This window comes from Equus asinus, chromosome 17, assembly GCF_041296235.1.
Source record: "Equus asinus isolate D_3611 breed Donkey chromosome 17, EquAss-T2T_v2, whole genome shotgun sequence".
Lineage (NCBI taxonomy): Eukaryota > Metazoa > Chordata > Mammalia > Perissodactyla > Equidae > Equus > Equus asinus.
In genome coordinates, this window is record NC_091806.1 from 1,026,963 (window position 1) to 1,053,368 (window position 26,406).

The 26,406-nt window shown below is 56.5% G+C and overlaps 2 protein-coding genes across 6 annotated transcripts in view; one reads left to right on the forward strand and one right to left on the reverse strand.

The window, feature by feature from the left end:
* NAT10 (N-acetyltransferase 10) overlaps nt 1-26,406 on the forward strand; it is a 45,004-nt gene that overhangs the window by 15,599 nt on the left and 2,999 nt on the right. Inside the window, exons 10-30 of one of the 3 annotated variants that reach the window (XM_014851068.3) lie at nt 634-727; nt 873-971; nt 3,667-3,803; nt 4,318-4,442; nt 4,880-5,030; nt 5,304-5,400; nt 6,461-6,577; nt 7,460-7,561; nt 7,655-7,729; nt 8,394-8,510; nt 9,335-9,468; nt 9,664-9,712; nt 12,922-13,018; nt 13,098-13,208; nt 14,361-14,533; nt 14,939-15,058; nt 15,391-15,489; nt 15,921-15,994; nt 17,061-17,144; nt 19,291-19,416; nt 19,584-20,053. In XM_014851068.3, the coding sequence (XP_014706554.1) occupies nt 634-727; nt 873-971; nt 3,667-3,803; nt 4,318-4,442; nt 4,880-5,030; nt 5,304-5,400; nt 6,461-6,577; nt 7,460-7,561; nt 7,655-7,729; nt 8,394-8,510; nt 9,335-9,468; nt 9,664-9,712; nt 12,922-13,018; nt 13,098-13,208; nt 14,361-14,533; nt 14,939-15,058; nt 15,391-15,489; nt 15,921-15,994; nt 17,061-17,144; nt 19,291-19,402 (2,167 nt within the window). In that variant the 3' untranslated portion in view covers nt 19,403-19,416; nt 19,584-20,053. Of the gene's footprint in view, nt 1-633; nt 728-872; nt 972-3,666; nt 3,804-4,317; nt 4,443-4,879; nt 5,031-5,303; nt 5,401-6,460; nt 6,578-7,459; nt 7,562-7,654; nt 7,730-8,393; nt 8,511-9,334; nt 9,469-9,663; nt 9,713-12,921; nt 13,019-13,097; nt 13,209-14,360; nt 14,534-14,938; nt 15,059-15,390; nt 15,490-15,920; nt 15,995-17,060; nt 17,145-19,290; nt 23,692-26,406 lie in introns of those variants that run through there. The other 2 variants (XM_014851067.3, XM_014851066.3) reach the window with 2 other exon arrangements.
* Nucleotides 23,645-26,406, reverse strand: part of ABTB2 (ankyrin repeat and BTB domain containing 2) — a 168,184-nt gene continuing 165,422 nt past the window's right edge. For all 3 annotated transcript variants that reach the window (XM_014851069.3, XM_070487510.1, XM_070487511.1), the window contains one exon: nt 23,645-25,322. In XM_014851069.3, coding sequence (XP_014706555.1) covers nt 25,125-25,322 — 198 coding nt within the window. In that variant the 3' untranslated portion in view covers nt 23,645-25,124. The remainder of the gene's footprint in view (nt 25,323-26,406) is intronic.

The following is a 26,406-nucleotide window of genomic DNA, read 5'->3' on the forward strand; positions in this document are numbered from 1 at the left end:
TCCGTGAGCAGGTTATAGGTGGGTGAACCTCGGCTCAGGGAGCTTCAGTGACTCACCCGAGATCCCGCAGCAAGTTAGGGCCGGTAGCGCTGGGGTGAGCTCAGCTCCTGACTCCCTGTCCTTTGTTCTTGTGCTCCAGCACACCATGCTAGCACTCGGCCCCTGAGCCGTTAGCATCCCTTACACTCAGCACGGATCCCTAGGGGGTTCCCGTGGCTTGGCCTGGCCTCTGGTTGAGCTGCCTGGCTTCACACTTTGAAACCCTCTCGGCGCAGCTGGTGATGGCTGTGAAGCCGTCCCCCTTGTCCCTGGCGCGGGGCCGGAGCAGCTTGCTGGTTCTGCACACTGAGGGAGCTGTCCCCACAGCGCCTTGGTGACGTGCCTTCCCCACGTTGGTCCTCATTGCCAGGACCTGCTGCCTTCCAGTTGGTATCATGTTTCTGTTAGTTTGGGAGGAAAAATATCCTCAGGTCTGGAGTTGCTTTACTTTTCTTCCCAAAGTGTGTCGTGGCTTTTTCCTCCTGTCATCTCTGGTGGTCACCTGTGTGATGGGCAGACAAAATGTTTCCTTAAGTTCCATAAACCTTCCTGAGATATCGTAATTACTTAAAAAAATCCTCTTTTGTTCCATAGGTACTCCAATATCTTTGTGACCTCCCCAAGCCCTGATAACCTCCACACTCTGTTTGAATTTGTATTTAAAGGATTTGATGCTCTGCAGTATCAGGTAAGAAATTAGGATAAGAGTTTATTTTGACTCAGTGCTGGGTTAAATCCAGGCGCAGTCTTCAGAATGCAGGCGTACTTTCTTAGGATTTATTTCTGACACTTGCTTCTGAGCTGTGTTGTTGCTTTGACTCTCTCTCTATCAGGAGCACCTGGACTATGAGATCGTTCAGTCTCTAAATCCCGAATTTCACAGAGCAGTGATCAGAGTGCACGTCTTCCGAGAGCACCGGCAGACCATCCAGGTGAGGGTCGGCCTGAACCCCGGGGCCAGGGTCCCGACTGTGCCTGGGGCTTGGAGAGGTGGTCTTCGTGTCCTGTGGAATTGCATGTTGTTTAGACATTGCTGCTGGTTTATGATAAACCTGTTCCAGATTTTCAGCCTCTTCTAAAGAAAAACACTCAAGTAAACTATCAAATGTATATACCAGATTGGAAAATTATAGTTTTGTCCCTCGAAAATTGAGTAAGTGGGTTTGTGAGTATGCTAATCAGCTAAAAGAAATACCGTTGTTGTTCTGACATCACTGGTAATTTTGCTTGGTTACAGCAGGTTTTGAAATGGTGCATCTGTTACTAATCCAATAACGTTACCATTTAAAAGGAAAAAGCACTTGGCAAAACGTACTCTGAATCTTTGTGGTTTAGCTAGTGTCCTGTTTAAACAGTGCTGCCCTGAAAGCTCTCTAATCTCCAGTGCTCTGTAAGCCTGCATGGTCTGCACTTGCCCCCAGGCTGCAACTGTGTGAAGTTGTAGGGAAGCATCAGTGTGACGGGCTTGCAGGGGGTGGAGACCCCGGGCTGCTAGTGCAGGAGATTCATCGATTACTTGTGGCCTTGGGTTAGGGGCAGAAGTGGGCCAGTTACGGGCAGATCGTGCCGTTGACCTTTGTGCCTGTCAGGATGGGATAGTTTGCACCAAAGGTCACGTTACCCATGATGGCCAGCATTTATGCCTTTACCGAAGGATCTTAACTTTCTTCTTACTGGGTCTCTTGCCAGAATCTCTTCTTTTTGTACATTTCTTCCCTTCTTTCATTCTTAGGAGGAAAGACTAGTGTTGGGGTGGACTGGGGCAGGGGGCAGGCTGAAGGCAATCAGAACACAGAGACCTGTTAAAACTCGAGAGAAACACACAAACCAAAGAAGGAAATCCTTTCCCTGAGACGCCTGCTCAGCACTTGCTGCCGCTTGGATTTGTAATCAGAGACCTCTTGTGTCACCAGAGTCCTTTGCCTGCAGTTCTGTGTAAGCACAGAAGAGGGGACCTGGCTTTCTGAGGCTGCACTGGCGTCCCTTTGAGGCCTCTTCCTCCTTGCTGGAAAGTGAGGAAGATGATTACATTAGAGTCTGCTGCACCTCTCCAGAGGCTGCTTTCTGCTCTTTTTAGAGGCACTTCTTCGTTTTTTCCCCTTAAGAAACCAAGAAAGGGGCCTACGAGCATGTGTGTCCTGCCTTTGGAAATGAGGGTCGCTGCCTCCCTGAGCCTGCAGCTCACAGCAGCGCAGTGAGAAAATCTTTGTAATGAGATGCTTCGGACACCCAGGAAAGCGCAGAGACCAGCGTGACACTCGGGACCAGCACTCAGGCTTATGGAATGTGGACTGCTTGCCGTGTGCTTTGTTTGTTCTGTGTTTTAAAAGTCATGTATAGTTTTGTTTTAAAGATCTAAAACATCTCACACCCAGTTGAAGTCCCTCTTGTACCCTCCCATCCATTCCCGTCGCCCCCGTGGGTAACTCCACTTTCAGTCGGTGTGTTTGTGTGTCCATAAATGGCAGCAGATGGTACTTGTGCTTTTTCAGCTTGCTTTGTTTACTCAACATTTGTTTTCAAGACTTGTCCCGAGTGAAGCCTGTAGATCTGGTTGATTCATGTTTGAGCCCCATATGAGTATACCACAGTTTCTTTATGTTTCTAGAAGTGAAGTTGTTGGGTTGTAGGGTGTGTGTAGATTTCCAGCTTTCTTGGATTTTGCCAAATTCTTCCTTACAGTGTTTGTACAGATTTACCTTCCCACCAGCACCTTTCCGGGTTTCCCCGAGTCCTCACCAGCACCGGCTGTTTCACAGCCCCTTGACTTTTTGCCTGTCTGCGTGTGAATGAGGTCTCCTTGTCGTCTTTAGCACTGCACTGGTTACTGGTGAGGTTGGGTATCCTGGTCATGCTAACTGGCTATTCAGGGTTCCTCTCCTGTAAAATGCCTGTTTGTGGCCTTTTGCAAACTTGAAAAATAGCAGGAAGCCCTGAAGAAGCTGAAGGAGTTGTTTATACGCATAAGGATGCCGAGCTTGTGGCAAGTTTGTGGCATTAGGTGGCCAAGCTAATAATGTACATAAGGATGTTCGAGTGTGTGTGTATTAAGAAGGGAGTAAGTCTTAGGAGGCCCCCACTAGTGCAGTGAGCCTTGCCTTTAGAGTGATGGTATCAAGGCGGGGTGCACAGTCTGCAGTGTGGGAGGTGCTTCAGATACTGACATCCTCCCATGAGCCACTGCTGGGCCGAGCTTGCCCCTGGCTCGCTGGCCAGACGGAGGCTCGGTGAAGCATGGAAAGACAGGAGAGAGCAGAGAGGCTGGCACCACCTGTCAGCACCGGGCCAGGGGCCAGGCAAGGCCTTCTTACACATTTACCTGATTCTTTGCTCTAACAGCCGTCTCATAGGCATTTCCTCCGTTTTCCAGAAGAGGAATTTGAGGCTCTGTGAGATAAGTGACCTGGACAGGGTCACACAGTTGGTGGTTGGACTCTTTGAACCAGGTTTCTGACGCCACGCCCATTCTGTTTTTGTCCTGCCAAGGAAAAGTGGAAAGGAGGAAGGAGTGAAAGAAGAAATGGGAAGGGTAGAGAGGGGAACGAGCGGCCTTGACGGCGCCCGGCAGTGATCACAGTTGCGGCGTTAATACTGATGAAGCTAATGAGAGGGCTTTCCTTCCTGCAGTATATACATCCTGCGGATGCCGTGAAACTGGGCCAGGCCGAACTTGTCGTGATTGATGAAGCGGCTGCCATCCCTCTGCCCCTGGTGAAGAGCCTCTTGGGCCCCTACCTTGTTTTCATGGCGTCCACCATCAACGGGTAAGGCACCTGGGGCAGTCATTGTCCCACTGTAGGTTCTTGCTCATTAGGTGGCACGTAACGACTGTGGCCTGGGCCTGGGCAGGTAGGTCTGATTCCCGGAGTTGGAGTCTTTGGGGCTGCTTCAGTCTCCCCTGGGGCTCACCTCTGATCTGACATTAGGTGGGTAGCACAAGACTGAAGAATTTGATACCCCGGTGATGTCTGTCTCCTCCTGTCTGTAGGCCGGACCAGGTTTTAGAGAGTACATGGATGACAATACTCATGTTTGATATCTGAGAATTGTGTGAACATACAGTATTATAAGTAACTGTATAATTATCATAAGAAAGTAGGCTTATAATGGCTCAAGGGGTTTTTTACAATTTTGAAATAGAGCATATCTTAGAGAGATTGCAGGTTTGGCCACATCCTGGGGAGCAGGAGTGGGGCATCTCGTCAGATGAGGAAGTACCTCTCTCCCTTGGGGAGTGGGTGGGGCGCTGTGCCCGACTGCCTTTTCGTTTGCTCCTAGCTACGAGGGCACCGGCCGCTCCCTGTCCCTCAAGCTCATTCAGCAGCTTCGTCAGCAGAGCGCCCAGAGCCAGGTCAGCACCACGGCTGAGAACAAGACCACAACGACAGCCAGACTGGCCTCAGGTACCCTGAGCTCCGATCTGGGCCTGCAGTGCACGGCTGGTCTCACTCTTGCTGGCCCTTTCCCCTCGTGACACCACGGGTGGTAGCATACCTCCCTGCTGGCAGGCAGACAGGCTGAGTCCCCAAGAGGTGGAGTTGCTTTTCTCCGAGGAACAGCGAGCCAGTGACCAGATGGGAGCCCGGCTCGGGCCTTTGGGGCTAGGCCCTTGTTTGTGACTGTCTGCAGCTATGGTTGCACTGATGTAGTGAGACCCCTTGGGATTGCTGTCATGGCGAGTTGGACATCCACCAGAACAATTTAAAACCACTCAGTTTAAAGTCTCGAGCTGTGTTCCTGGGGGCACCGTGTGGCAAAGATAGAGTAGAACGTTTGCCTCACTCTTTCAGATGAAACGTGTGTAATTGTCGTTTCTCGTTGTGTCTGTGTGTTGGGGCAGCGCGAACGCTGCATGAGGTCTCCCTGCAGGAGTCTATCCGCTATGCCCCTGGCGACGCGGTGGAGCAGTGGCTGAATGACTTGCTGTGCCTCGACTGCCTCAGCATCCCTCGGATCATCTCGGGCTGCCCGTTGCCTGACGCCTGTGAGCTGTATCCGCTGGTGTGGTGCCCCTGTGGAAGGGAGGGGCGATGAAGGAGTCACACACGAGGATGTGGCCCTTGGTTTCACAGGCTCTGCTCCAGGGAGAGGGTGGGTCAGACAGCCTCAGGCCCCTTTCTCTTCCTGCCCTTGTGTGTTTCTGCTCAGGGCATGGCCCCTCTTCCCGAGCTGCGGGAAACCCACCTAGCCGGTGACCCTGGGAGGCAGGATATCCTGTTTGAGGCTCTCTTGGGTGTGTTTTGGTTGCTTAACTCCAGACCCAGCTACTACGTGAATAGAGACACTCTCTTTTGCTACCACAAGGCCTCTGAAGTTTTCCTTCAAAGGCTCATGGCCCTCTACGTGGCTTCTCACTACAAGGTAACTGCAGCTAGCCTGTGGGTGGACTTCAGCAGTGAGCCACAGCACATGGCAGTCCCCTTGACTTGGCTTTTCACATCTCTTGTTAACCAGTGGCTCAGGTGACTGTGCCCTGGGACTTAAATGTCTTGAGGCTGGCAGGGTCAGTGGTCCTGCTGGACGAGTTGCATTCTCATTGTTGCTCAGGCTCATTTCGGGCTTCTAGCTCTCCATGCATGGTCTCGAGGGTGGAGAGCTTTGCACAGTTTAAAAGGGTACTTCTGTTTCTTGCTTGTCTGCTGATAGGCTGAGATGACGTAGTAGTTGTAACTGAGTGGTGCTATTTGAGACCAGCCTGGTGCCTCTGGGCTTTTTCTCTTTTTTTTGAGGAAGATTAGCCCTGAGCTAACATCCGCCACCAATTCTCCTCTTTTTCTGAGGAAGATTGGCCCTCAGCTGACATCAGTGCCCATCTTACTCCACTTTATATGTGAGACGCCTGCCGCAGTGTGGCTTGATGGGTGGTGCTAGGTCCATGCCCCGGATCTGAATTGGTGAACCCCGGGCCGCCAAAGTGGAGCGTGTGAACCCCTGCTACACCACCGGGCCAGCCCCTGGGCTATTTTTAAGGAGCAGCGAGTGAGGGTTTAGAATATTGCAAAGTCTTAAAAAGTAAATGGCATGATGGAAAGGACACTTTTTGAGTGTCTAGATAGCATTTCTAATAACACCCTTTAATGGAAGGCTGAAGAGTTGGTGTTAGAGGTGGTGACAGGTTTTCTTGAAACCTCACCCTCTTATCAGGAAAAAGTTCACTTCCCAGGGGTGAAATCCATGGTGCTAACCAAGTGGTTCTCTGACCCCACACTCAGTGAGGTGACAGCAAATGGTTGAGGCTAAGTCTCATGTAAGCCCTTATGAAGAGCCTCAGGCCGGCCAAGGTACTAGGAGGGCACCTTACTGGGTTCCAGCCCCTCACTTAGCTTTGGGGAAGGCGGCCCTCCAGTCGTTGATGACGGCAGGGTCGCCTCTTGCACGAAGGACAGGAGTGGTGCTCACAAGCCCTGTTTTTTCCCCACAGAACTCTCCCAATGACCTCCAGATGCTCTCTGATGCACCCGCTCACCACCTCTTCTGCCTTCTGCCTCCCGTGCCCCCTACCCAGAATGTCCTTCCTGAAGTGCTTGCTGTCATCCAGGTACAGAAGCAGAGGCATCCTTGTGGCACTGACTTGGGGAGCCGCCTGGGCATCAAGGGTTAATGCCTCAGTAACGGCATGTGGGAGGGGAGGCTGTGGATTCCTGGTCTGGAGCCCCGTGGCTGGGTGTGTCGAGGCTGGGGATTAGGGTGCATCGAAGGAACACCCCCGGCACAAACCCAAAGCCCCACTGTTGGTGGGCAAGTGGAAGTCAGAACTGGCCGCTGGTGTTTTGGCTTACAGCTCTTCCTAAAACAGAACTTGTTTGTTTGTTTTCCTCCTTGATTACAAAAGCAATACGTGGTACTTATAAAATTAGAAGACACAGATTGGAAAAAATAATGTTTTAACATCTGGCTTGCATTTATGCATTTCTCTGTCATTTTTCCTTTCATAAAAGTGGGGTCATAGTGTTTGGTAATCCTTTTTTTGCAGAGTGTCACATGTTCATAATCTGCATAATTTTTAAAGGCTGCGTTGTACTTCATTACATGCATGTATCACACTGCTTTTAACCGTTCTCTTATTAGATAGACACATGAGTCATTGTAAATTTGCATGGTTCTCTGCAGAGCTGCGTGAGCATCCCGTGTCTTACCTGACATAAGCGCATGCACTCCACGTGTGGAGACCCCCTTCTAATGTGCTTTGGGCCAGGAGGATGTCAGTATTCTGCCTTGTTAGTGACAGGGTCGGGATGCTCTTGGGGCATCGTAGTGAAACCTCCACTGGAAATGGCTGGTCAGTCACAGGGCTGAGGCTGACCTGGAATGGAAACAGCAGGCCTTGTCAGAGGAACAGCAGAACGCTGCTGGTGTTCTGAGCGCAGGCTCTGTCCCTGGAGCCGGCCCTCCTGTCAGCATTGTCCTGCCACCCCCACAGGTGTGCCTTGAGGGGGAGATTTCTCGCCAGTCCATCTTGAACAGCCTGTCTCGAGGCAAGAAGGCTTCGGGGGATCTGATTCCGTGGACTGTGTCAGAGCAGGTGATGTGCTTCCCTGGGGTGCCTGAGTGAGTGAAGCTGGTGGGGCTGGAGGAGGTTTTATTGCTAAGTTACTGGCTTGTGTCTCCCACACAGTTCCAAGATCCCGACTTCGGTGGCCTTTCGGGCGGAAGGGTTGTTCGCATTGCTGTTCACCCAGATTATCAGGGGGTAACGTGTCATCTCACCTCTCGAGCCTGGTGTGCTGCCGCTGGCTGCAGCGTGCGTCTGGTGTGCTGCCGCTGGCTGTGGCGTGCGCCTGGTGTGCTGCTGCTGGCTGCGGTGTGCGCCTGGTGTGCTGCCGCTGGCTGCGGCGTGCGGCTGGCAGCTCGTTCGGGCAGCTGTGCTTGGTTGTTTGGGTAGGAAGCTGGTCAAGGAGTGAGCGTTGCAGGCACTCCTCTGCCAGGGACAGTTTGCCCGGGACTGGGAGTGGGCCCGTACACAGGATGCTCGCCCTGCTGGCTCTTCCTTTGTGAGGAGAGGTAACTTGGGAACCAGCTCTACTTCGCATAATTACCTCCTGTCGCTCAGAAGTCCCCACTGAGGAGCCAGCTGTGGAGATGTCGGTGCTGGGCTTGCTGGCCTGTGGAGCGGAAGGCACGGCCAGCCATCCTGATGCTCTGGTGGCTCGATGGGCTCGACTGTGGGAGCAAGGGTCGTTCCACACTCAGCCTCAGGGGCTCTGCTTTGACTTGTTGAGGGGTTTCGTTGGTTCTCTTTGCCTGGCGCAGTCTGACTGGAGAGAAGGCTCTCTAGAAGCAGTGCAGTGTGTAGAAGTGGTTCAGACTGACCAGGAGCCTCTGCCCACATCGGCCCGTCCTCTCTCTGCTCACAGATGGGCTATGGTAGCCGAGCCCTACAGCTGCTGCAGATGTACTACGAGGGCAGGTTCCCTTGTCTGGAGGAGAAGGTCCTCGAGACGTCACAAGGAATTCACACCGTCAGCAGTGAGGTAAGCATCTTTTGGCCGAACTTCTGGTTCCTGGGAAAATAACTGGGTCTCGGGAGCATCGTCAAGAGCTGTCTGGTGGTCTGGGCTCTCTGTGCAGTCGGAGATCGCCTCTCATTTTGGACGACCTGCTGCTTTCTCCAGCTCACCCTTGGGCCGAGAACCTCAGATCAGCATCTTTGGCATCTGCAAACTTGTTACAAATGCAGTCCGTGAGCCCTGCCACAGACCACCCGTGTCAGGAGCTCTGGGTGGGCCCGTGATTTGTCTTGGAAGCTCCCGGGCGCTGACGCACGTCCCAGTCTAGACCAGTGCTGCAGCTGCCGCCTCTTGGTGCTGACCCCAGACTGAGGGAAGGGCTGTCCTCGTGAGGGGTGGACACTGGGCACCGCGAAAGCTCTTCACACACGTTTGCTTCATTTTCGCAGCATGGCTGTTTGAGGGGTGGGGAAGGGGCTTATGTTCAGGGTCAGGCTCAGAGGTTTGTCACTCCCAAGTCACAGAGCCATCTGATGACAGACCCGGGTCTTCAGCCCCTACCTCTGCCTCTCGTAAATCTGTTAGGCATTCCTAAACCGTGTGGCTGTTCTCCCGCATTCTGGATTCCAAGCACTGTGATTCCACGTGTGTCTTGGGCTTTGGTATATTCGGTAATGATCACCGGATTTTGCGATGTTCTTATATTTTAAAAGCCACAGGAACAAACCAAGAAACCTGTCTGAGTTTTGTTGTGTTCAGTTCAGAGCCTGGTCTGGCAGGGGTGCTTGGGAATGTCACTAACCTTCTCCCTCTGCTGGGTGGACTGTCCTCTCCCTGGCATCCTCCAGGCCGTCAGCTTGCTGGAAGAGGTCGTCACTCCCCGGAAGGACCTGCCTCCCTTACTCCTCAAACTGAACGAGAGGCCTGCTGAACACCTGGATTACCTGGGTGTGTCCTATGGCTTGACCCCCAGGCTCCTCAAGTAAGGGTCTGCCTGCCCTTCCTCCCCAACGTCACCCCCTTGGCCGTGGTGTCCTGAAAATGAGAGTCCTGTGGGCCATTTCGGCCAATGTCTGTGTCAGCCATGTGTTGACTCCGCGCTCCCCCTGACCTTCCCATCGTTATCTGTCAGCCGCTCCCAGAAGGCGTGCAGGTGATCTGCTCTCTTTATCTGCAGGTTCTGGAAACGAGCTGGCTTTGTTCCTGTTTATCTGAGGCAGACCCCGGTGAGTAAGCATCTGGCAGAGGAGGGTGTGGGTGTGTGCCCTTGCACAGACCCGGAGCCTCCTGCTGTGTTCGAGCAGGTGAGCCTGTGCCTGCAGGGGGTTTGTTCTGATGGACCCGAAGCAGCGGTTTCACTGAGCGGCCCTCTGGTCACCGTTTCTTCCCTGCTGTGCACTGCACACCTGGTGTGTACCTAGGTTTGTGCTTGATCATGAAATGGCAGAGGTGCACATGGACTTGGTTATCAAATTCTAGAGTCCTATAACCTGGGGGCCTGCTTGAATCTGTAAAAAAAAAAAAAAAAAGGGAAAAAAAACAGTTTGCAGCCTCTGGTGCAGCTGGTGTTTGAAGCAGGATGGGACTGAAGGCAGCCATGCGCAGGGTTATTAGGGTGGGGCAGTTAGCGACTGTTGGCTCATTAAAAGAAGTATGTAGTACCTACAGGGCATCAGGAGTGAGCAAGATACACCATGAAGCTGAATTTCTGTTGGGTAGAAATAGGCGAGAAAAACGTGAGAGGAGACATTTTCAGATGGTGGTCTGTGCCGTGAGGAAAACGGACATTGAGATGGTAGCATAATGAGCAGTCAGGCCTCTGAGGGGTGGCCTCTCCGACTGAAGCTGGAATGATCAGGCAGACCGGCCGGTGACGGTCCTGGAGGAGAGAGCATTTCCAGGCAGAGGGCGCAGCAAGTGTAGGGGCCTAAGGTGGACATCAGCTCAGCGACCTGAAGGACACAAAGAAGGCGAGCAAGGCTTTGGAGAGAAGGGTGGTGGTCCACGGTGGGCCAGGTAGTGCTGGGTAAGCACTCTGCGTTGTCTTTGCAGCCAGCCGCAGGAAGGGGTCAGAGCAAGTGTGCTCAGCTGCTGTGTAGACAGTGGGCGGCAGTGGCCCAGGGTGGAGACGGAGACGAGGGGTGGGAGTTGGGGTGGTTTGTCTGAGGAGGAGGTGGCGAAGGTGGAGAGGAGGCCAGGTGTGAGGTACGGCTGGAGGCCGGACAGTGTAGACTCGAAGCTTGGGGTGTGGAAGAAGCGTGCAGAGGAGGGTGAAGGGGATTCTTACATTTGTGGCTGGAGAGGCTGCGTGCTGGAGGTGCTCTTCGCTGAGGCGAGGCCCTGTGGGGAGGGCAGGGTGGGGGGTCAGAGTGGGGATGCTTTTGGCGTGGCCAATGTGAGATGCCTGTCAGAGACCCTGGACACATGGACAGGCACCTGACCAGGAGCCTGGGGTTCAGGAGGAGGTTGGGGCTGGACATGCAGGTTTGGGAGATGTCGGCGTATTCCTCAGAGTGTACCCCTGGGGCCAAGGAGCTTTTTGTCTGTTTTCTTCAGAGCTGTAACCCCAGCACTTGGTAGCGTCTGCTGTGTGTAGCATGTGTGCAGTAAATGCTTTGTTAGTGAATGAATAACTGCTGGGAGCTCCAGAAAGTAGGGAGTGGAGGAGATAGAGAAGAGGGGGAGTCTTGGACTGTCCAGTGTTTAGAGGAATGAGTCAGAAGACAGCAGGGGAGACTGAGGAGTGGCCTTGATCTATAGGAGGCAGTCGGGGTGAAGTGTCAGAAGCCAGGATTCACAAGGGTTTCAAGAAGGGGAGTCAGTTGTGAGAGAACAGGCAAGACGAGGACGAATGGTTGACCACGGGCCTTGTCAGCACCACTGATTGGAATGAGAGCAGCTTCAGTGGAGTGGAGGGGTCCACCTGACTGGAGAGAAGGGGAGGTGAAGAGACGGCTTGCATGGAGAGCAAGAGGGAGCAGGGAAACAGGGAGCTGGAGGGGGACTGGAGTTACGGTGGGTTTGTCAGATGGGAGATTCTGGAATGTTTGTTTGCTGTAGGGTCCGATCCTGTAGAGAGCGTGCAATAGTACAGGGGAGGGGGCTGCCAGCAGGAGTACAGGCCTCACGGAGGCAGGGGGAAGACGGAGGGCAGGGGAGGATGGAAGTAGGGGCAGGATGGGGGGCAGGGAGAGGATAAAGGATAGGCCTCATGGAGGCAGGGGAGGACGGAGGGCAGGGGGAGGACGAGGCAGGGGAGGATGGAGGGTAGGCCTCATGGAGGCAGGGTGATGACAGAGGGCAGGGGGAGGATGGAGGGCAGCCCTCACAGAGGCAGGAGGAGGACGGAGGCAGGGGAGGACAGAGGACAGAGGGCAGGCCTCATGGAGGCAGGAGGAGCACGGAGGGCAGGGGGAGGACCGAGAGCAGGCCTCATGGAGGCAGGGGCAGGACAGAGGCAGGGGGAGGGCCTCATCCTTCCCAGCCGAGGGTAGGCACAGTGTAGGGGAGGAAGTGTGGGTCGGCTGGTTGAGTTGGCATGGGGAGGATGGAGAAGTTGTCTTCTGATCGCCTCTGTTTTCCCGGAGAGGGGAGGTCGTCAGCTGAGAGGGATAATGTTGGAGGTTTGGTTTTGGAGCGCGCAAAGCCAGTGTCCATTTGGGGGTGGCACCCATCTGAGCGTTTAAAGTGGGACTGGTGAAGACCCTTGGGTGCTCGGCTGCTTCCTTGCTGGCAGGGAGCAGCTCGTAGGTGGGCTGGGTCCTTGTCAGTGGGTTTGGCCAAGGCTGGGGTGTACATTTGGCGGTCAACTGCAAGGAGAATGAATGCGGACGTTGAGTTCGGTGGAGCACAGTGTGTCCCTGTGGTCTTGTGCTGTGCGCTGCTCGTTTGTGACTCGGCGCTGGCCTTTTGTTACGGGCATGCTCTTCGGTTGGAAGCTGTTAGATGGTTGGTCGTGTGGGCTTTGTGGTTGTTGTGGAGTAAATGCCTGGAAACCTGCACCCACACACTGGCTGCAGCAGGGACTCTAGGTGTCAGCCATGCGGTTTTCGCTCTGAGGCACCAAAAACGTGCTGATTGAATTCTGTGGAATCTAAGCTGTAATGACTCTGAGTTCAGAGTCTGACCTGACGCGAGCGCGTGGCTCACTTCTGTGCATCCAGAGCAGATGGCGTGATCTGATGCTCTGCGGCTCTGCTCCTTGCCATGGCACCTGCTGGGAAGTGGCAGGGCCGTGTGGCTTTGGGAGCTGTGGTGTAGGAGCCAGGCCGGGTGGGAATGTGAAGGCGAGGCTGTGCTGCGACAGCCCCTCTCCTGGCTGGGAGGAGGGGCCTGCGGATGCACTGAGTCTTGCCTCTGCAAGCTCGCCCTTTCCAAGGACAGATCTTCCAAGATGGGGGGTTCTTGGTGCCATTTGGGAATTTATGGTTCCCAGAATGACCTGACTGGAGAACACTCGTGCATCATGCTGAAGATGCTGGCTGACGAGGATGAGGCCAACCAGGGAGCCTGGCTCGCTGCCTTTTGGAAAGGTGAGTCTGAGTGGAAGTGGACAGCAAGGTGATGGGTGGGGCCTCCAGAGCCCTGACTCCATGTGGCTGTCCCCCACAGATTTCCGGAGGCGGTTCCTGGCCCTGCTGTCCTACCAATTCAGCGCCTTCTCTCCTCCCCTGGCTCTGAACATCATTCAGAACAGGAGTGCCGGGAAGCCAGCGCAGCCCGGTGAGCTGAGTGGGATGGCGTGGACGCTGCCGCTGGCTTGGTTGTTTGTGGTGCGAGGTGGGCGTGCTGGTCCGGAGAAGGGCCTGCCTAGGCATTGAGGGCCCCATTCTGGACCTGCGTCTCCCACCTCCGCCTTCCGCTCAGCGGGCCCTGCTCTGCCACAGGGGCGCTGTCACACACGGTACCTTCCATCTTCCCAACAAGTCTCGCCACGTGTTCCGACTCAGAGATGTCAGATAAGGTCCTCCATACAGCTCACAATGGAACCCAGTTTAAATCTTGTGAGCCAGGAGAGCCAGCTCAGGGTCTCAGGCTCAGTTTCCTCATTCATGAAATTATAGTAAGAATATGCTGCCAACCTTCTGTCGCCAACCCAGAGAAGTGCTTTGGGCATATAAATTGAATATTTAAAGTACAAAAAAAGTATAAAAAGGGGGCTGGCTTGGTGGTGTGGTGGTGAAGTTTGTGCAGTCTGCTTTGGCAGCCCAGAGTTTGTGGGTTTGGATCCCAGGTGCAGACCTACACAGCACTCATTAAGCCACGTTCTGGTGGCGTCCACAGAAGATAGAGGAGGATGGGCATGGATGTTGCCTCAGCAACAACAGATGTTAGTTGAGGGCCGGTCTTCCTCACACACACACAAAAAAGTATAAAGGGTCATTAGTATTAACAGCTGTGGGTTTTTTTTGTGTTGCTAATTGTGTGTGTATACTTTTGTTTTTTTGCCAATTATATTTTGGTGGAAAAGTCTGTGTTCCTTGAGCTGGGCAGAGTACCACCGTCTGTGAACCGGGTCCTGAGGGGAAGGGACAAAGTGGGGAAGAGTGTTGTGGTCCTCTCGCTCCGGGGCACAGGGAGCCTTTCCTTGGTCCAGCTGTTGGCGTGGAACTCTGATCAGGGGCCGCATGCCAGTCGTCGCCCTCGCTGCATGGCCTGGACCTGCCTCCCCTTGGCAGGAGGGCCCGGAGCACTGGAGCCAGGGCTGCCGGGGCGGCAGGTTCCCTTGGTGGGCTGGAATTTGAGGTGACTCCAATCCTGCTCTGCTTGGCTGAAGGCCTGCAGAGGAGCAGCCTTAGGTGCCCCTGGGGCCTTGTGTGCTGTCTGGGAGTCCCAGCAGACCCTGTGACCTGTTGGGCCCTGTCATGCGTGCAGCCCTGTGCCGCGAGGAGCTAGAGACGCTCTTTCTGCCCTATGACCTGAAGAGGCTGGAGATGTACTCGCGGAACATGGTCGACTACCACCTCATCATGGACATGATCCCGGCCATCGCGCGGATGTACTTCCTGAACCAGCTGGGGGACCTGGCCCTGTCCGCTGCCCAGTCGGTACGTTGCCATCTTCCAGGTGCTGACAGCTGGGCTGTGCAGTCGAGCCATGTGCCAGCCACAGTGTGCCATGCGGGAGCTGCCATCAGCAGCCACAGTCTGTCCGCTCGCCATGTTGCCTCCATCCTTACTCCACCCTAGCAGGGGTCCAGGAGCACCCCAAACTTGTAACTAGCTGGGAAGCAGGTATTTGTCAGGGTAATAAATTAGTTTGGGGATTTCAGGAAGAGGGAGCCGTGCTTGGTGGTTTCAGTACGGGATGAAGAGAAGATTCCAAACTAGACAGTGCCAGTTGGTGTTTTGTACCAGAGAGCTGTGGTCAAAGAGTCACTCTGGTTCTCGGCACTATGTTAATGGCGAAGGGCCAGCCCTGGTGGCCACTCCAGCGGGTTTTCCTTCCTCCAGGCTCTTCTCTTGGGGATTGGTCTACAGCATAAATCTGTGGACCAGCTGGAAAAGGAGATCGAGCTGCCCTCGGGCCAGCTGATGGGGCTTTTCAACCGGATTATCCGCAAAGTCGTGAAGGTAACCTCGGCTGAGGGCAGAGTTTTGGTCTGTTTTGGGTAATGTAACACCTGCTCTTTGCCCCAAGGTGAACAGGCGTTAACATTTGGCCACACTCACTGCTGATCTTCATCCTCGTGCCCTGTCTCCCCTCGAAGAAACGGGGCTTTCGCTGTGTCTGTGATGACCCTGTTCTCCCAGGAGCACTGTTAGGAGGGTGGAGTCTGCCCGGTCTGTGCTTTCACCCTTGACCCTGAGCGGGTAGAACACGAGCCCAAGCTGTGTGCAGTGGGTGCCGAGCGACTGGGTCCCTGTGCTGCTCATCTCTGCTTCTCGGCCATTGTGTCTTGTAGCTGTTTAATGAAGTGCAGGAGAAGGCCATTGAGGAGCAGATGGTGGTGGTGAAGGATGTGGTGATGGAGCCCACAATGAAGACCCTCAGTGACGAGCTGGTACCCTCCTGCCCAAGGCCCCGTGAACGCCCAATGTGTGCCCTTCCCCTTTAGGAGGAGCACCTGCCCTGCCCAGCTCAGCGGTGCTGGTGTGGAGGGTGGGAGCGCGCCGAGCTCCCGGGGCTTCGCGAGTGTCGCTCCCGCCTCTCCCTGTCTTGGATGCGCACGAGCACACATGGTCCTAGACCTCTGCCTCCCACTGGGTGTGCGCGTGTGCGTGCAAGCAGTCCAGCAGCTGCTGTTGCCATGTGCTGAGACTTCTCACAGTGCACATCTGTGCCCATACTCGCGTCAGTGAGAGCTGCCTCTAATGGGGGCGGGGTGGACGGAGGAGGTGTCTGCGTGTCGTGCTGAGATTCCGCCCCCTCCTCTTCTTTGTATGGTTCACTGCTTGACTCTGACTTGCTCTGTCTGCGGGGCCTTGACCACAGGATGAAGCAGCAAAGGAGTTCCAGGAGAAACACAAGAAGGAGGTGGGGAAGCTGAAGGACATGGACCTCTCTCAGTAAGGCCCGGCCGCCACTCGTGGGGAGCGAAGGCTCAGTCTCAGCTTCTAGGGCCCTCAGATCTTTCTGTGGCTTTCTTCTCATCCACAGCCTGGTGCCTGGAAGCTGTGGTTTGTGAGATCATTTTTAGAAGCACTAATAGCTAAAAACCTCCTAATTCACTTTCTGCATAATTTTGGAGGGTTTGGTTTCCCCAGATCAGTGCTGCCACTTTGACTTTCCAGTCGTGCTCCTGAGCTGGAGGGTTCCCTGTCAGGCTTCAGGTCCCCAGGCGGGGGATGCTGACCCATGAGGATCCACTTTAATGACCACTTCTCTGCATTTGGTTTTTGCATGTGAATTTGTTTGACGGAAGGATTCTGCTGCCAAGAAATGAGCCAGCAAAACCCCTTGCTCTGGAACCCTCTGGGTGCCAGGAGTCCTAGTTCCCTGTGGGCTTCAGCTGTGATACTGTTGCCTGCCCCCTGGGTGGATGTGAATAACAGCTCCAGAATTAGTGGCCTCTGATGCGTTGTCCTCTTTGACCTGTCACTGGCCCTTTGGTGATGGTGGTTGGTGACGTGTGAGGTGGAGGTGGCTGGGAGGTTCCTGGGCAGGGTCTTGAGCCCTGCCTGTGGCTTTGCAATATCGGAACCTTGACTTGCCAGAACTGCTAGATCCCAGAGAGGTGGGGCAAAGTGGGGCAGGGAGAGGCACGGTGCTGGGGCTCGTGGGCACGTGTCTGGAGGCAGGAGTGAGCTAGAAGGTTGTGGGGGCCACCGGAGGCTTCTTTGGTGGGCAGTTAATGAGGGTCAGGTGCAAGAAGGTGGGCAGCTGCCTTCTCTGCAGAGGCGCCCTGTCACTGACCCTCCTAGCCGGCTGGTGACCTTCCTTGCTCTGGTGAAGTTTTGGTCCTATGGCGCTTGGCTCCTCATCTTGGCCCTACTGTGTGCGTGCTCCCTTTCTCTCTGCTCTTCAGACGCCGACGCAGCTCGGCCTGGCTTGTGTGGCAGGCTGTGTCTGACCACATGGTCACCGTCTTTCATCCTTTTGAGCAGGCTTTAACATTGCCCTTCTGTGTTGCAGATACATAATCCGTGGGGACGATGAAGAGTGGAATGAAGCTTTGAACAAAGCCGGGCAGAATGCCTCCATCATCAGCCTGAAGAGGTGAGGCCTGCCGTTTGTGGACAGAGGCAGTTCGGCCTCCACTGCCCCAGAGGCTCACCAGGAAACAGGAAGTTGGAGCACAAGCTTTGGGAGAGGAGTCCAAGGTCTCTCCTTTGCGGTCACTACTGTTGTGGCCTGTGCCCTGCAGATGAGGCGGGGCCGCTGCTGAGGCCTGGGCTTCAGCATTGCTCGTGTTCCCAGACGAGCCTGGAGTCGGGCTTGAGGGAACAGCCCAGAGCTGCCAGTGACCCGCACTTCCTGTGGGCTTGGATGCAGCGTCCGCGCACCCTCAGCGCGCACCAGCACTGCTTCAAAGATGAAGTAACCAAAGCTCGAGGCTGTTAAGTAACTTGCTAGGAAGCGCAACTGGTAAGAGGCACAGCTGGACTGAGACCAGGTGCGTCCACTGTAAGCCCATGGTGTACCGAGCGGCTGCCTCTCGTCTCAGCCGGCGGTTCTCCAGGCCTGGGGCTGAGAGGTCCTTTATGTTGTGAGAATTGAGGTCCCCAGAGGGTGATATCTGGTCATGTTTCCTGTGTTGGGACTTAAATACTGAGAAGTTAAGAAAGTATTTACTCATTCAGAATTAACACTAATGGACTCAATTTTGGGGGTTTTTTTTTTTTGAGGAAGATTAGTCCTGAGCTAACTAACATCTGCTGCCAATCCTCCTGTTTTTGCTGAGGAAGACTGGCCCTGAGCTAACATCCGTGCCCATCTTCCTCTACTTTATACGTGGGACGCCTACCACAGCATGGCTTGTCAAGCGGTGCCATGTCCGCACCTGGGATCCGAACCGGTGAACCCTGGGCTGCTGAAGTGGAACGTGTGCACTTAACCACTGTGCTACTGGGCTGGCCCCCTCAATTTTGGTTTTTTTTTTTTAAAAATACCCTTTTTTCATGAAAATTTTAGTGGGATCCGTAGATCCCAGGAATCACGTGTTCTCTTCTGCAGTCTCCATATGTCACTGCAGTGTCTCGGAGGGTCCAGCATCCATGCCGGCCTCATTTCCCAGACACTCCCTGATGTGGTACGAAGCCCCTGTCAGTGTGTCGTCATGTCTGGTTTGGAGGACGTGGCAGATGTGGCACAGACCCAGCATGGCCGTGGCCTCGAGCGTGGTGGGAAGGTGCTGCATGTGGAGCCGGCCTGGTTGCACACTGGGAGTTTGGCCTCTCTGGCTCTCGCAGCCTGCGGTGAGGGCCCCTGAACCACCCACCACGTGTGTAGCCCATGTGCTGGAGAGCTCTGGAAAAGCCAGGTTTCTCTTTGTGGAGGTGCAAACTCTGATGTCTACGTTATGTGTTCTCGAGGCCATTTTTCTTTTTCTGATGGTCACTTCATTCAGGTGACTGAGCTGTTCACTCTCATGCGGAGGTGTTTGTGCCCAGGGCAGAAGGCCACCGAGTCTTCAGCGTCTAGGGGGAGGGAATGTGGCTGTTTGCTGACTGGTTCCCGTGCTCATCTGCCAGTGAGGCAGCCACGGGCCAGCTGAAATGTGTAATCTGAGTGACTGCTCTGCGTCCAGGAAGTCTTGTGAGGTTTTCCTCGGAGTCTCATGGTTTGGGTGAGGGGCTGTCCTCAGGGTCACTGGGACGAGCTGCCTGACTTCCAGGTGACCCGGGTGCTGAGAGCTGGGGGAGGGGATCTCCCTTGTGTTGCCCTACAGTTTTCTCGGGGTCTGGGGAGGGAGCACATATGGGACAGCCACGAACCACAGAACAGTGTTTGGTGGACGACACACCGCACGGACAGTGGTGGTCCCATAAGGCTGTTACCACACACCTGGCTGTGCAGTGGCCATACCACGTAGGTTCATGCACATGCGCTCCGTGATGTTCACGTGTCCAGGAAGTCGTGTAAGGACGCATCTGTCCAGACACTCCCCGTCGTCAGTGAGGCATGGCTGCACTCCAAAGAGAACTCGGGTGTCAGGCGTGGAGATGCACGTCTGTCCCGCCACAGACCGAGGCGCGGTCGGCAGGAACCCGCGCAGCCCCGAACGCCTGGCTGGAGCCCTTCGCCCCGCTTCAGGCGGGCCCGTCTTCAGACGGAGCCAGGCCAGCTGGAAGCCGAGTGGCTGACGGATGCCGCAGTCTAGGCGTGGTGTTCGTCCTTCTTACTCCTGCTTTTTTTCCTGCAGTGACAAGAAAAGGAAGTTGGAAGCCAAACCAGAGCCCAAACAGAGCAAAAAGTTGAAGAAAAACAGAGATGGGAAGAACAGGAAAGACCTGAAACTGAAGCGGAAGCAGTGACTGGGAACGTGCAGGTCAGCGCTGGCTCTGAGCGCCGTGGCGGGAGGGGCGGCGGCTGAGCCCATCGCAGCCGGAAGCCGGCCGGGGAGTCGGGCTCGGGGCCGAGCTGGGCTTGGGGCCGAGGCGCTGCCGGACGGTCTGCCTGGACCGCGACGGCCGCAGACCGGCTCCTCCCCGCCAGGCCCGCCTCCCCCGCAAGCTCCTGTTTGGCTGTGGGTCCAGGCTGTCGCGGCTCCTTCCACACACACCAGCCGCGCTGACTCTCGTCGCTTCTCAGGCGTCAAGTACCCAGCTTTCTGGGGATGCTCAGGAGGCTGCTGGTGGAGCACTGGGGCCTCTCGTCGTGGACTTGTCCCGACACCGACACCCTGCTGCCTGGGGCAGAGGAGCCCTGGTCCACATGTGGCCGTGGCAGGCCACTGTTCTGTGCGCTGGGTCTGCGCTGCCGTGACGGTCCACTCCCGGCTCCAGCAGCCTGCTGCCCAGTGTCCCTGAAAAACCGTGCTCTTAATTTAGGAAGGCTGTGACATCTGACTACCCCAAAGCTGTTATTTCATCATTTGGGAAAAATATTGGGAAAGACCCTTTTGCTAGCAGGGATGAGGGAGGGATGCAGAATCCATTTTTATTAAATAATGTCCCGGAAAGACCAGCTGCCTGTGGGTGCTCACTGGCTCCGTGTAGGCAGCATGCACCTTGCCTGGTTCTCCTGGTGGGGCTTGGCTGTAGGTGGCCTGGAGCATCTTGGGATCAAGGCCAAGGGTGGGCAGTGTGGCAGCGCTTACTGACCCAGGAGCCCGTGGAGAAGTGGCCGGCACTGAGCAGTGCTCCCTGTGGTCCTCCTGGGGGACTTGGTGTGGTGCTTGGGAGCCAGCCAGCTGTGCCTCTTGTCCTCTCGAGCTCCTGTCAGGTGGTTTGGTCCCTTCCATCTGTTGGGGACAGAAATTGTGTGGTGGTTTCACACATACTTTGGTATGTTTGTGTGACGGTATCTACTTGCCAATCCCAAATCCGATACCTTGTGCTTGAAACCTTGACCCTGAGGGTCCTCTGCTGGTTTCTGTGGGATTGTTCCTTCTGTCCCCTGTGCAAGAGAAGCTCTGGGTGGAGTCAGCTCAGTCACTTCCTGTTCTGCTTGAGGTTGGTGGCAGTCCCTCACAGCTTTTTCCTATTTTTATCTGAAAAACTCATGTGGTGGGTTGGGTACTGGTCTTCCTTGGTTAGTCATCGGCTCTAAAAGGAGTGGGGTCTCTGAGTCCGTGTGGAAGCTTTCCCTGGCTCTGACGTCTCCCGCGTTCCTGGGAGTCCAGCGCACGGACGGGCAGGGAGAGGGACCTCTGGACCAAGGCGGATGGAATACGCAGCCCCGGTCTCGTGCCCATGGGGAAAGGAGCGGCTTCTGCTGCCTGTGCTGCCCCGCCACGCCCTGGCCCTGGGCTGGAGTGCCTTTTGTCCCTGGTGCTGCGGCTCGCTGCCGAGTCTGCAGGGGAGTTTGCTGAGAGAGGAGGTGAAAATCAGCTTGGATCCATTTTCCTCAGGTGATGCTTGAGCCCCTTTCAGAGAGGGTTTTCTCAGGAGAGTGGCCAAAAAGCGACATCCCGATCCCAAATGGTCAGAGCGGGACGGTGTCTTAAGGCCGCCTAGCCACGTCGTCCCACAGTGCGGGCCAGATGGGCCGGCCCTCGCTCAGTGTCTGCAGCCCCAAAGCCCGTCCCCGCTCCTCTTGGGGCGCAGACTGCGTGGTGTCAACCCTGGCTCAGCGCGACCCTCTTGTGGGCGTGGGCACACTGTGTGCTCTGTTCTCTGCGCTGGTGCGTGCAGTGGTGTGGGCGGCCCTGCCCTCACAGGCTGCCGGGAGCAGGCCTGGCGTGCAGCAGGTGCTCACCAGGGCTCGGGCTCTGCCAGCTGAGCTCGGAGCGTCCCGCCTGGGCTCCAGGGAGCACACACGCTGCAGTCAGGCCTGTCCGGCTGCATGGCCTCGAGCTGCTCCCTGACCCCGAGACAGCCTGCCCCGTGCGCACGGAAAAGCAGTGCACGGTTTGCCTGCTGGCTACCTCCCAGCCCTCCTCTTTGCAAAGCATGTTCCCAAACGTCTCTGCACTTGGGGGGTGTGATCTTGGGTTCTCCTCCAAGCCTGAAAAGCACACCACGCCCAGACCTCACCATCTGGCCCCCAGATGGTGACATCTGTAAAGCTGGGCTATCGTTTCCCAAGTGAGAAATGAATTCAGATAGGTGCCCTGTGAATGCTGTCAGGACGAGGAAGGCCTGGAGAAGCCAGAACAAAGGATGCCGAGACGCCTCCATCCCCGCGCCGGGAGGGGCGGGTACCAGCCTGCTTCAGTGCGGCCACTGCTCATCTGGCCCCGCAGTCCTGGGGGACTCGGGAGAGACCTGCAGACCAATACAAACGGGGCTGAGGAGGCGAGGGGAGGGGAGGAAATAAGTGACCATCACCTTGGAAAAATGTAGGCTCATTATCTGAGGCCATCACACCAGCGCCAGGCCGCAGGCCAGGAGGAGGGGCAGGGTTGGATCCCTGGGGCCTGACTAGGCTGTGCAGACAGCAGGCTGGGGAGAAGGGGATCTCTACACAATGGGTTCAAGTTGAAAGTCACGTGGACTCTGCGAAGGGGTGGGGGCGGCAGGAAGGGAGAGGCTTGAGGCTTTCTCCAAGTGCTGAAGGTGGTTCTGCCGAGGAGAAAGCCAGGAGGGGCAAAGCGCAGAAAGGAGAAGGCAGTATTGAGAGAAGGCATGCAGGGGACAGACCTCGGGGACCAGGGCCGTCTGCCAGCTGGGGGCCGGTCAGGAGGGCACCCTCCCACCTGGAGGGGTTTCCTGGGAGCCGAGGCCCAGGCCCCAGCTGCGTCCATGTCTGCACGCTTATCCCTGCCTGCCAGACAGCGGGAGAGGGGTGGACCCCTCCCTGATCCCAGCGACTCCTGCTCAGGAGACGCGCACAGGCGGAGGAGGAACGCCCGCCCTGAGCAGTGGTCTGGTAAGGTTCCTCGCCAGTCTCTCCAGTCCCTTGGGAGAAGGTTTGACTTTTTTTCCAGTTATGTAAGTGCTTGCCTGAGAGGGTGTTCCTGCTACAGCCAGGCTCAAAGGGCCCATCCCTCCCTCCTGTCACCTTCCCGTTAACCTTCTGCCCCCAAAAAAGGAAGCAGCTGAGCCCGACTGGAGCCAGCTTGTGACTAGATCTTGCTTTTTAGGCTGGTGTGACCGAGCGACGTCCTGCAGGGGTGGGAACCGTGTGGGGAGGGTGGCCACTGCAGATGGAGAGTGCTGGGGACAGACAGCCCCCTCAGCCCGCCCTCACAGCGGCCTCCAGAACCGTGGGGCCGAGAGGCACGCCGCCTCCCTGCGGCCTCCAGAGGGCGCCATGGGCCCACGCAGGGCCCTCTCCCTGCCGCGGCCTGGGCCCCACCCAGTAGAGCTGGCTGCGGGCCTCTCCTGGGACTGACCCCATGAGGTCTTCATCCTGTCCCCAACTCCTGAGGCCTGGCCTGTCAGTCACTGGACCACAGTGTTCCCAGTGACCTGAGAATTCTGCCGCCTCAGGCAGGAAGCATTTTAAAAACCTTTACGTCTGCCTGGACTTTGCGCCTACAACAAGCTACAACTGGTCCTGGAAAACGCTTGGGCCTGTCCCAGGCTCACTGTCCCCCTCCCTCAGCCGGCGGCACAGCCAGGGCTCCATGGGCCTGGGGGCAGAAACTGCCAAGGGGGCATGCACGTCGGGCCAGCCCCGGGTGGGGAGAAGCCCTGACCCCACAAGGCGTGGGCTGGGCAAGGGTTTGCAAACAACTATTAAGACGACCCCGCCGGCAGCTCCCACAGCAGGCCCGTGGGGGTCCTGGGCTCAGGGAGGATGGCAGAGCCCCTGCCAGGTGGCCCACTCCTGCCATCAGGTTCTGTCCGTCCACGCGAACACCTCTGTCCAGCTTGGCAGCTCTGAGCTCTGAACCAGCGGGAACCCTTTGACATGATCAGACAGAAGAGGAAAACTAAGGCCCAGCGAGGGAGGTACTTGCTCTGGTCACACAGGCAGTGAGGGTCAGGGCCAGGCTCAGGTCCCAGGTGAGGCGAGTGGTGGGCGGCCCCAGCACAGCTTTTGGCACGGGGGTGGGGGGGGGTCCTTTCCCTCTGAGAAGCCAGGGAGATTCTCTTCTGGGTCCTAAATGGGCTCCTCCCCAGCTCTGAACTCTGAGCATCCCTCTGCCAGGAGAGACAAGGACAAGGTCATTGTTAACAAGCGTTTATTGTTAATAAAACCATGGTACATTTACAGTAAGTGACAACATTAATGTATAGTTACAGTATCATACAATATTACAGCAATAAAATAACGCCTGTCCCTTTGTACATCCTGCCCAAGCAGCTAGTAGAAAATATTTTCCAGGACTGCAAGCCCCCGGGCTTTACAAGGTGACCCAATGACACCTCCTGAAGTGCCTGGAGCTTCTGGTGAATAAATAGTTTCTAAGGTGTCCAGACAGCTGAAGACGACCAGCCCCAGAGCAAGCTGTCCGAACGCTCCCCCAGTGTCTGGTCCATAAATACAGTGAGTGTCCAGGCCTGACGCTGTCTGCGTCCCAGGACACCCCGGAGCCCACAGTCAGGGCCGGCAGGGGAGGGGAGGAAGCAGAAGGTCCTTTGCCCCGGCCCTCTCCTTCCACCAAGGCCCTGACCTGGAGATGCCCCAGACCTGCCACTCCCACAGACACGGGTGGGCCCCCTCTCCAGTCCACCTGCGGGACTCAACTGGGGGACATTTAGGGCTCTGCTTCCTGAGCCCCCTGAGGCAGCCGAATCGAGGCCTGGGGCTTCAGAATCGACTCCTTTCCACTGGCCCCTAAAAACAGCAGCAAAACAAAAGCTGAGGCCACCAGGCTGCTCTACTATACCCCACGCCGCACCCCCAGGCCGCCCCCACTAGCTCAGATCCGAAGCTCTGGAGGCATCAGCTGGGGAACTGCCCCTACCACTGACCAAGGAGGCCTCTGTGGGCCGACCACCAAAGACCAAGGGCTGCAAAGTGACCCGGTGCAGGCGCCCCCAGCCCTGAAAAGCCTTTGAAGGGCACGGCCAGGGATGTGGGCAGCCTCTGACAGGACAGGGGAAGAGTGCCCGCTTTTGGCTGCCACGGCTGGGGGCTCGGAGCACATTCTTACGTTCATAAGGATGCCCACACCCCGAGAGCCCCAGGCGAGACAGTCTGAGCTCACAGGGAGAGCCTGGAGGGCATGGGCAGAAGCTGTTCACAGCAGAGGTGAGCTGGGATCAGCTGCTGCCCTCCAGGAGTCGGGCAGGGGCACCTGAGGGTGAGCACAGGGCAGCCCTCAAGGTGCAAACGGGGGTGGAGGGAGGGGCCACCTTTTGGCCACATCTGCGTGTTGCCTATCACGGGTCGAGCAAATGGTTAGCTCTGGGGCAGAGGGGTTGAGGGTGGGGCTGCCCAGTGACAGGTGGGCTCAGGGCACGTCTGCCTGCCCAAGGACAGATGGATACCAGAGGGGAGGTCTGGGGGAAGAGGGGAAACTGAGTCTTGTGAGCCTGGCTCCAAGAGAGCCCACACCCAGCCCCCACCCAGCCAGGCCCTGGCACGTTGACAGGCCCTGGCTACGCGCTGGGCCTGACACCCGGCTACACTTGCTCCCAGCCTTTCTGGTCCCTGGCTGCCAGGAGACAGGAGGCTGGGTGTGCCGACCAGCTGTCCCCCTCACACCCGGGAGGTGATGTAGACGGAGTGCACGCGCTCGGCCAGCGTGCTCTGCAGGTCCTGCAGTGGGTCGAGGCCCTGCACCTTGCTGCTCCGGCCGTAGATGAGCTGCCGGAAGGCGTCCTGCTCAAGCAGGGCCTTCATATGCTTCAGGAAGAAGCCCTCGCAGAACAGGGCCAGCTCAGGGGCGTTGTGGATCTGTGGGCACAGGGGGAGGGGAGACCCATGCCTGAGCACAGCCCACCCGAAACTGCCCTCACTTACCCACGGCCGAGGCCCAGCTCACATGTGGGCCTGGGGGGGGGCACTGCCTGTCTCTGCATCTTGAGGCCAGCGCCCCCTTATCTGGATTCTTCCTGCAAGCATCTCCTTCAAGTTGGACCAATCTGGCTTCAATCCCAGCTGTGCCACCAGGAAGGGCACTGAGGCCCTTTTCTGGTCCCCACTGTCCTCTGCCTCGGTCTCACTGGGGCCGGCTTGTGGAATGGCAGGCATCCCATTGGACTAGAAGCTCCCTCACTAAGGGCAGGGATGGCAACTGTCTACTACCGATGTCCAGCGTCCAGCACAAGGCCCAGCAGGTGAGCGTTCATGTGGTGGACGCTCAGGAACTGTTTTAATGCAACCAGCACCGCGTGCAGGTCTGGACCAGGCCCTGGGCGCCAGGTCTGAGGTCACGGTCTCCGCCATGCCCTTAGAGCTGATGCTCCAGTTCAGGGGAGACGGAGAAGCCGTGGAACCAAACAAGCAAGGCCACCGCAGAGAGCGGTCAGCGCCGAGGAGGCCGGAGGCCCACTGCTCTCCTGAGGGGCTTGGGGAGAAGCTCTCCAGGGGCGTGGTTATCACAGAGCCCTGGCGCAGGAACGGGCTGAGGAGAGAGGCCGCGTGGCAAGGCGGAGAGAGAGGAGGTGGCAGGAGGGGAGGTGGGGCAGGATCCCAGGGCCTCGAAAGCGTGAGAAGGGCTGGGTTGTCTTTAGTCTGCAAGTAGCGGGAAAGCTTCGGAGGGTTTACTCAGAGGGGTGACACAGTCTCAACGTTTCCAAAGAGCCTCAGGGATGGCAGGGCGGAAGCCAGGAAGCGGGGAGCCAGGCCGATGCAGTCGTCCAAGAGAGGGGACCGTCGGGGGGGAGCGTGGGGGAGGGGACCGTGGTGTGGGGGGCACTGTGGAGGTGGGGGGTGGGGGGACAGCCGATGCATCTCAGAGGTGGATGGCTTGGAGTGGGGAGATTTTAAAAAGATCAACTGTAACTCCTAAGTTTTGAGTCTGAGTAACAGAGCAGGT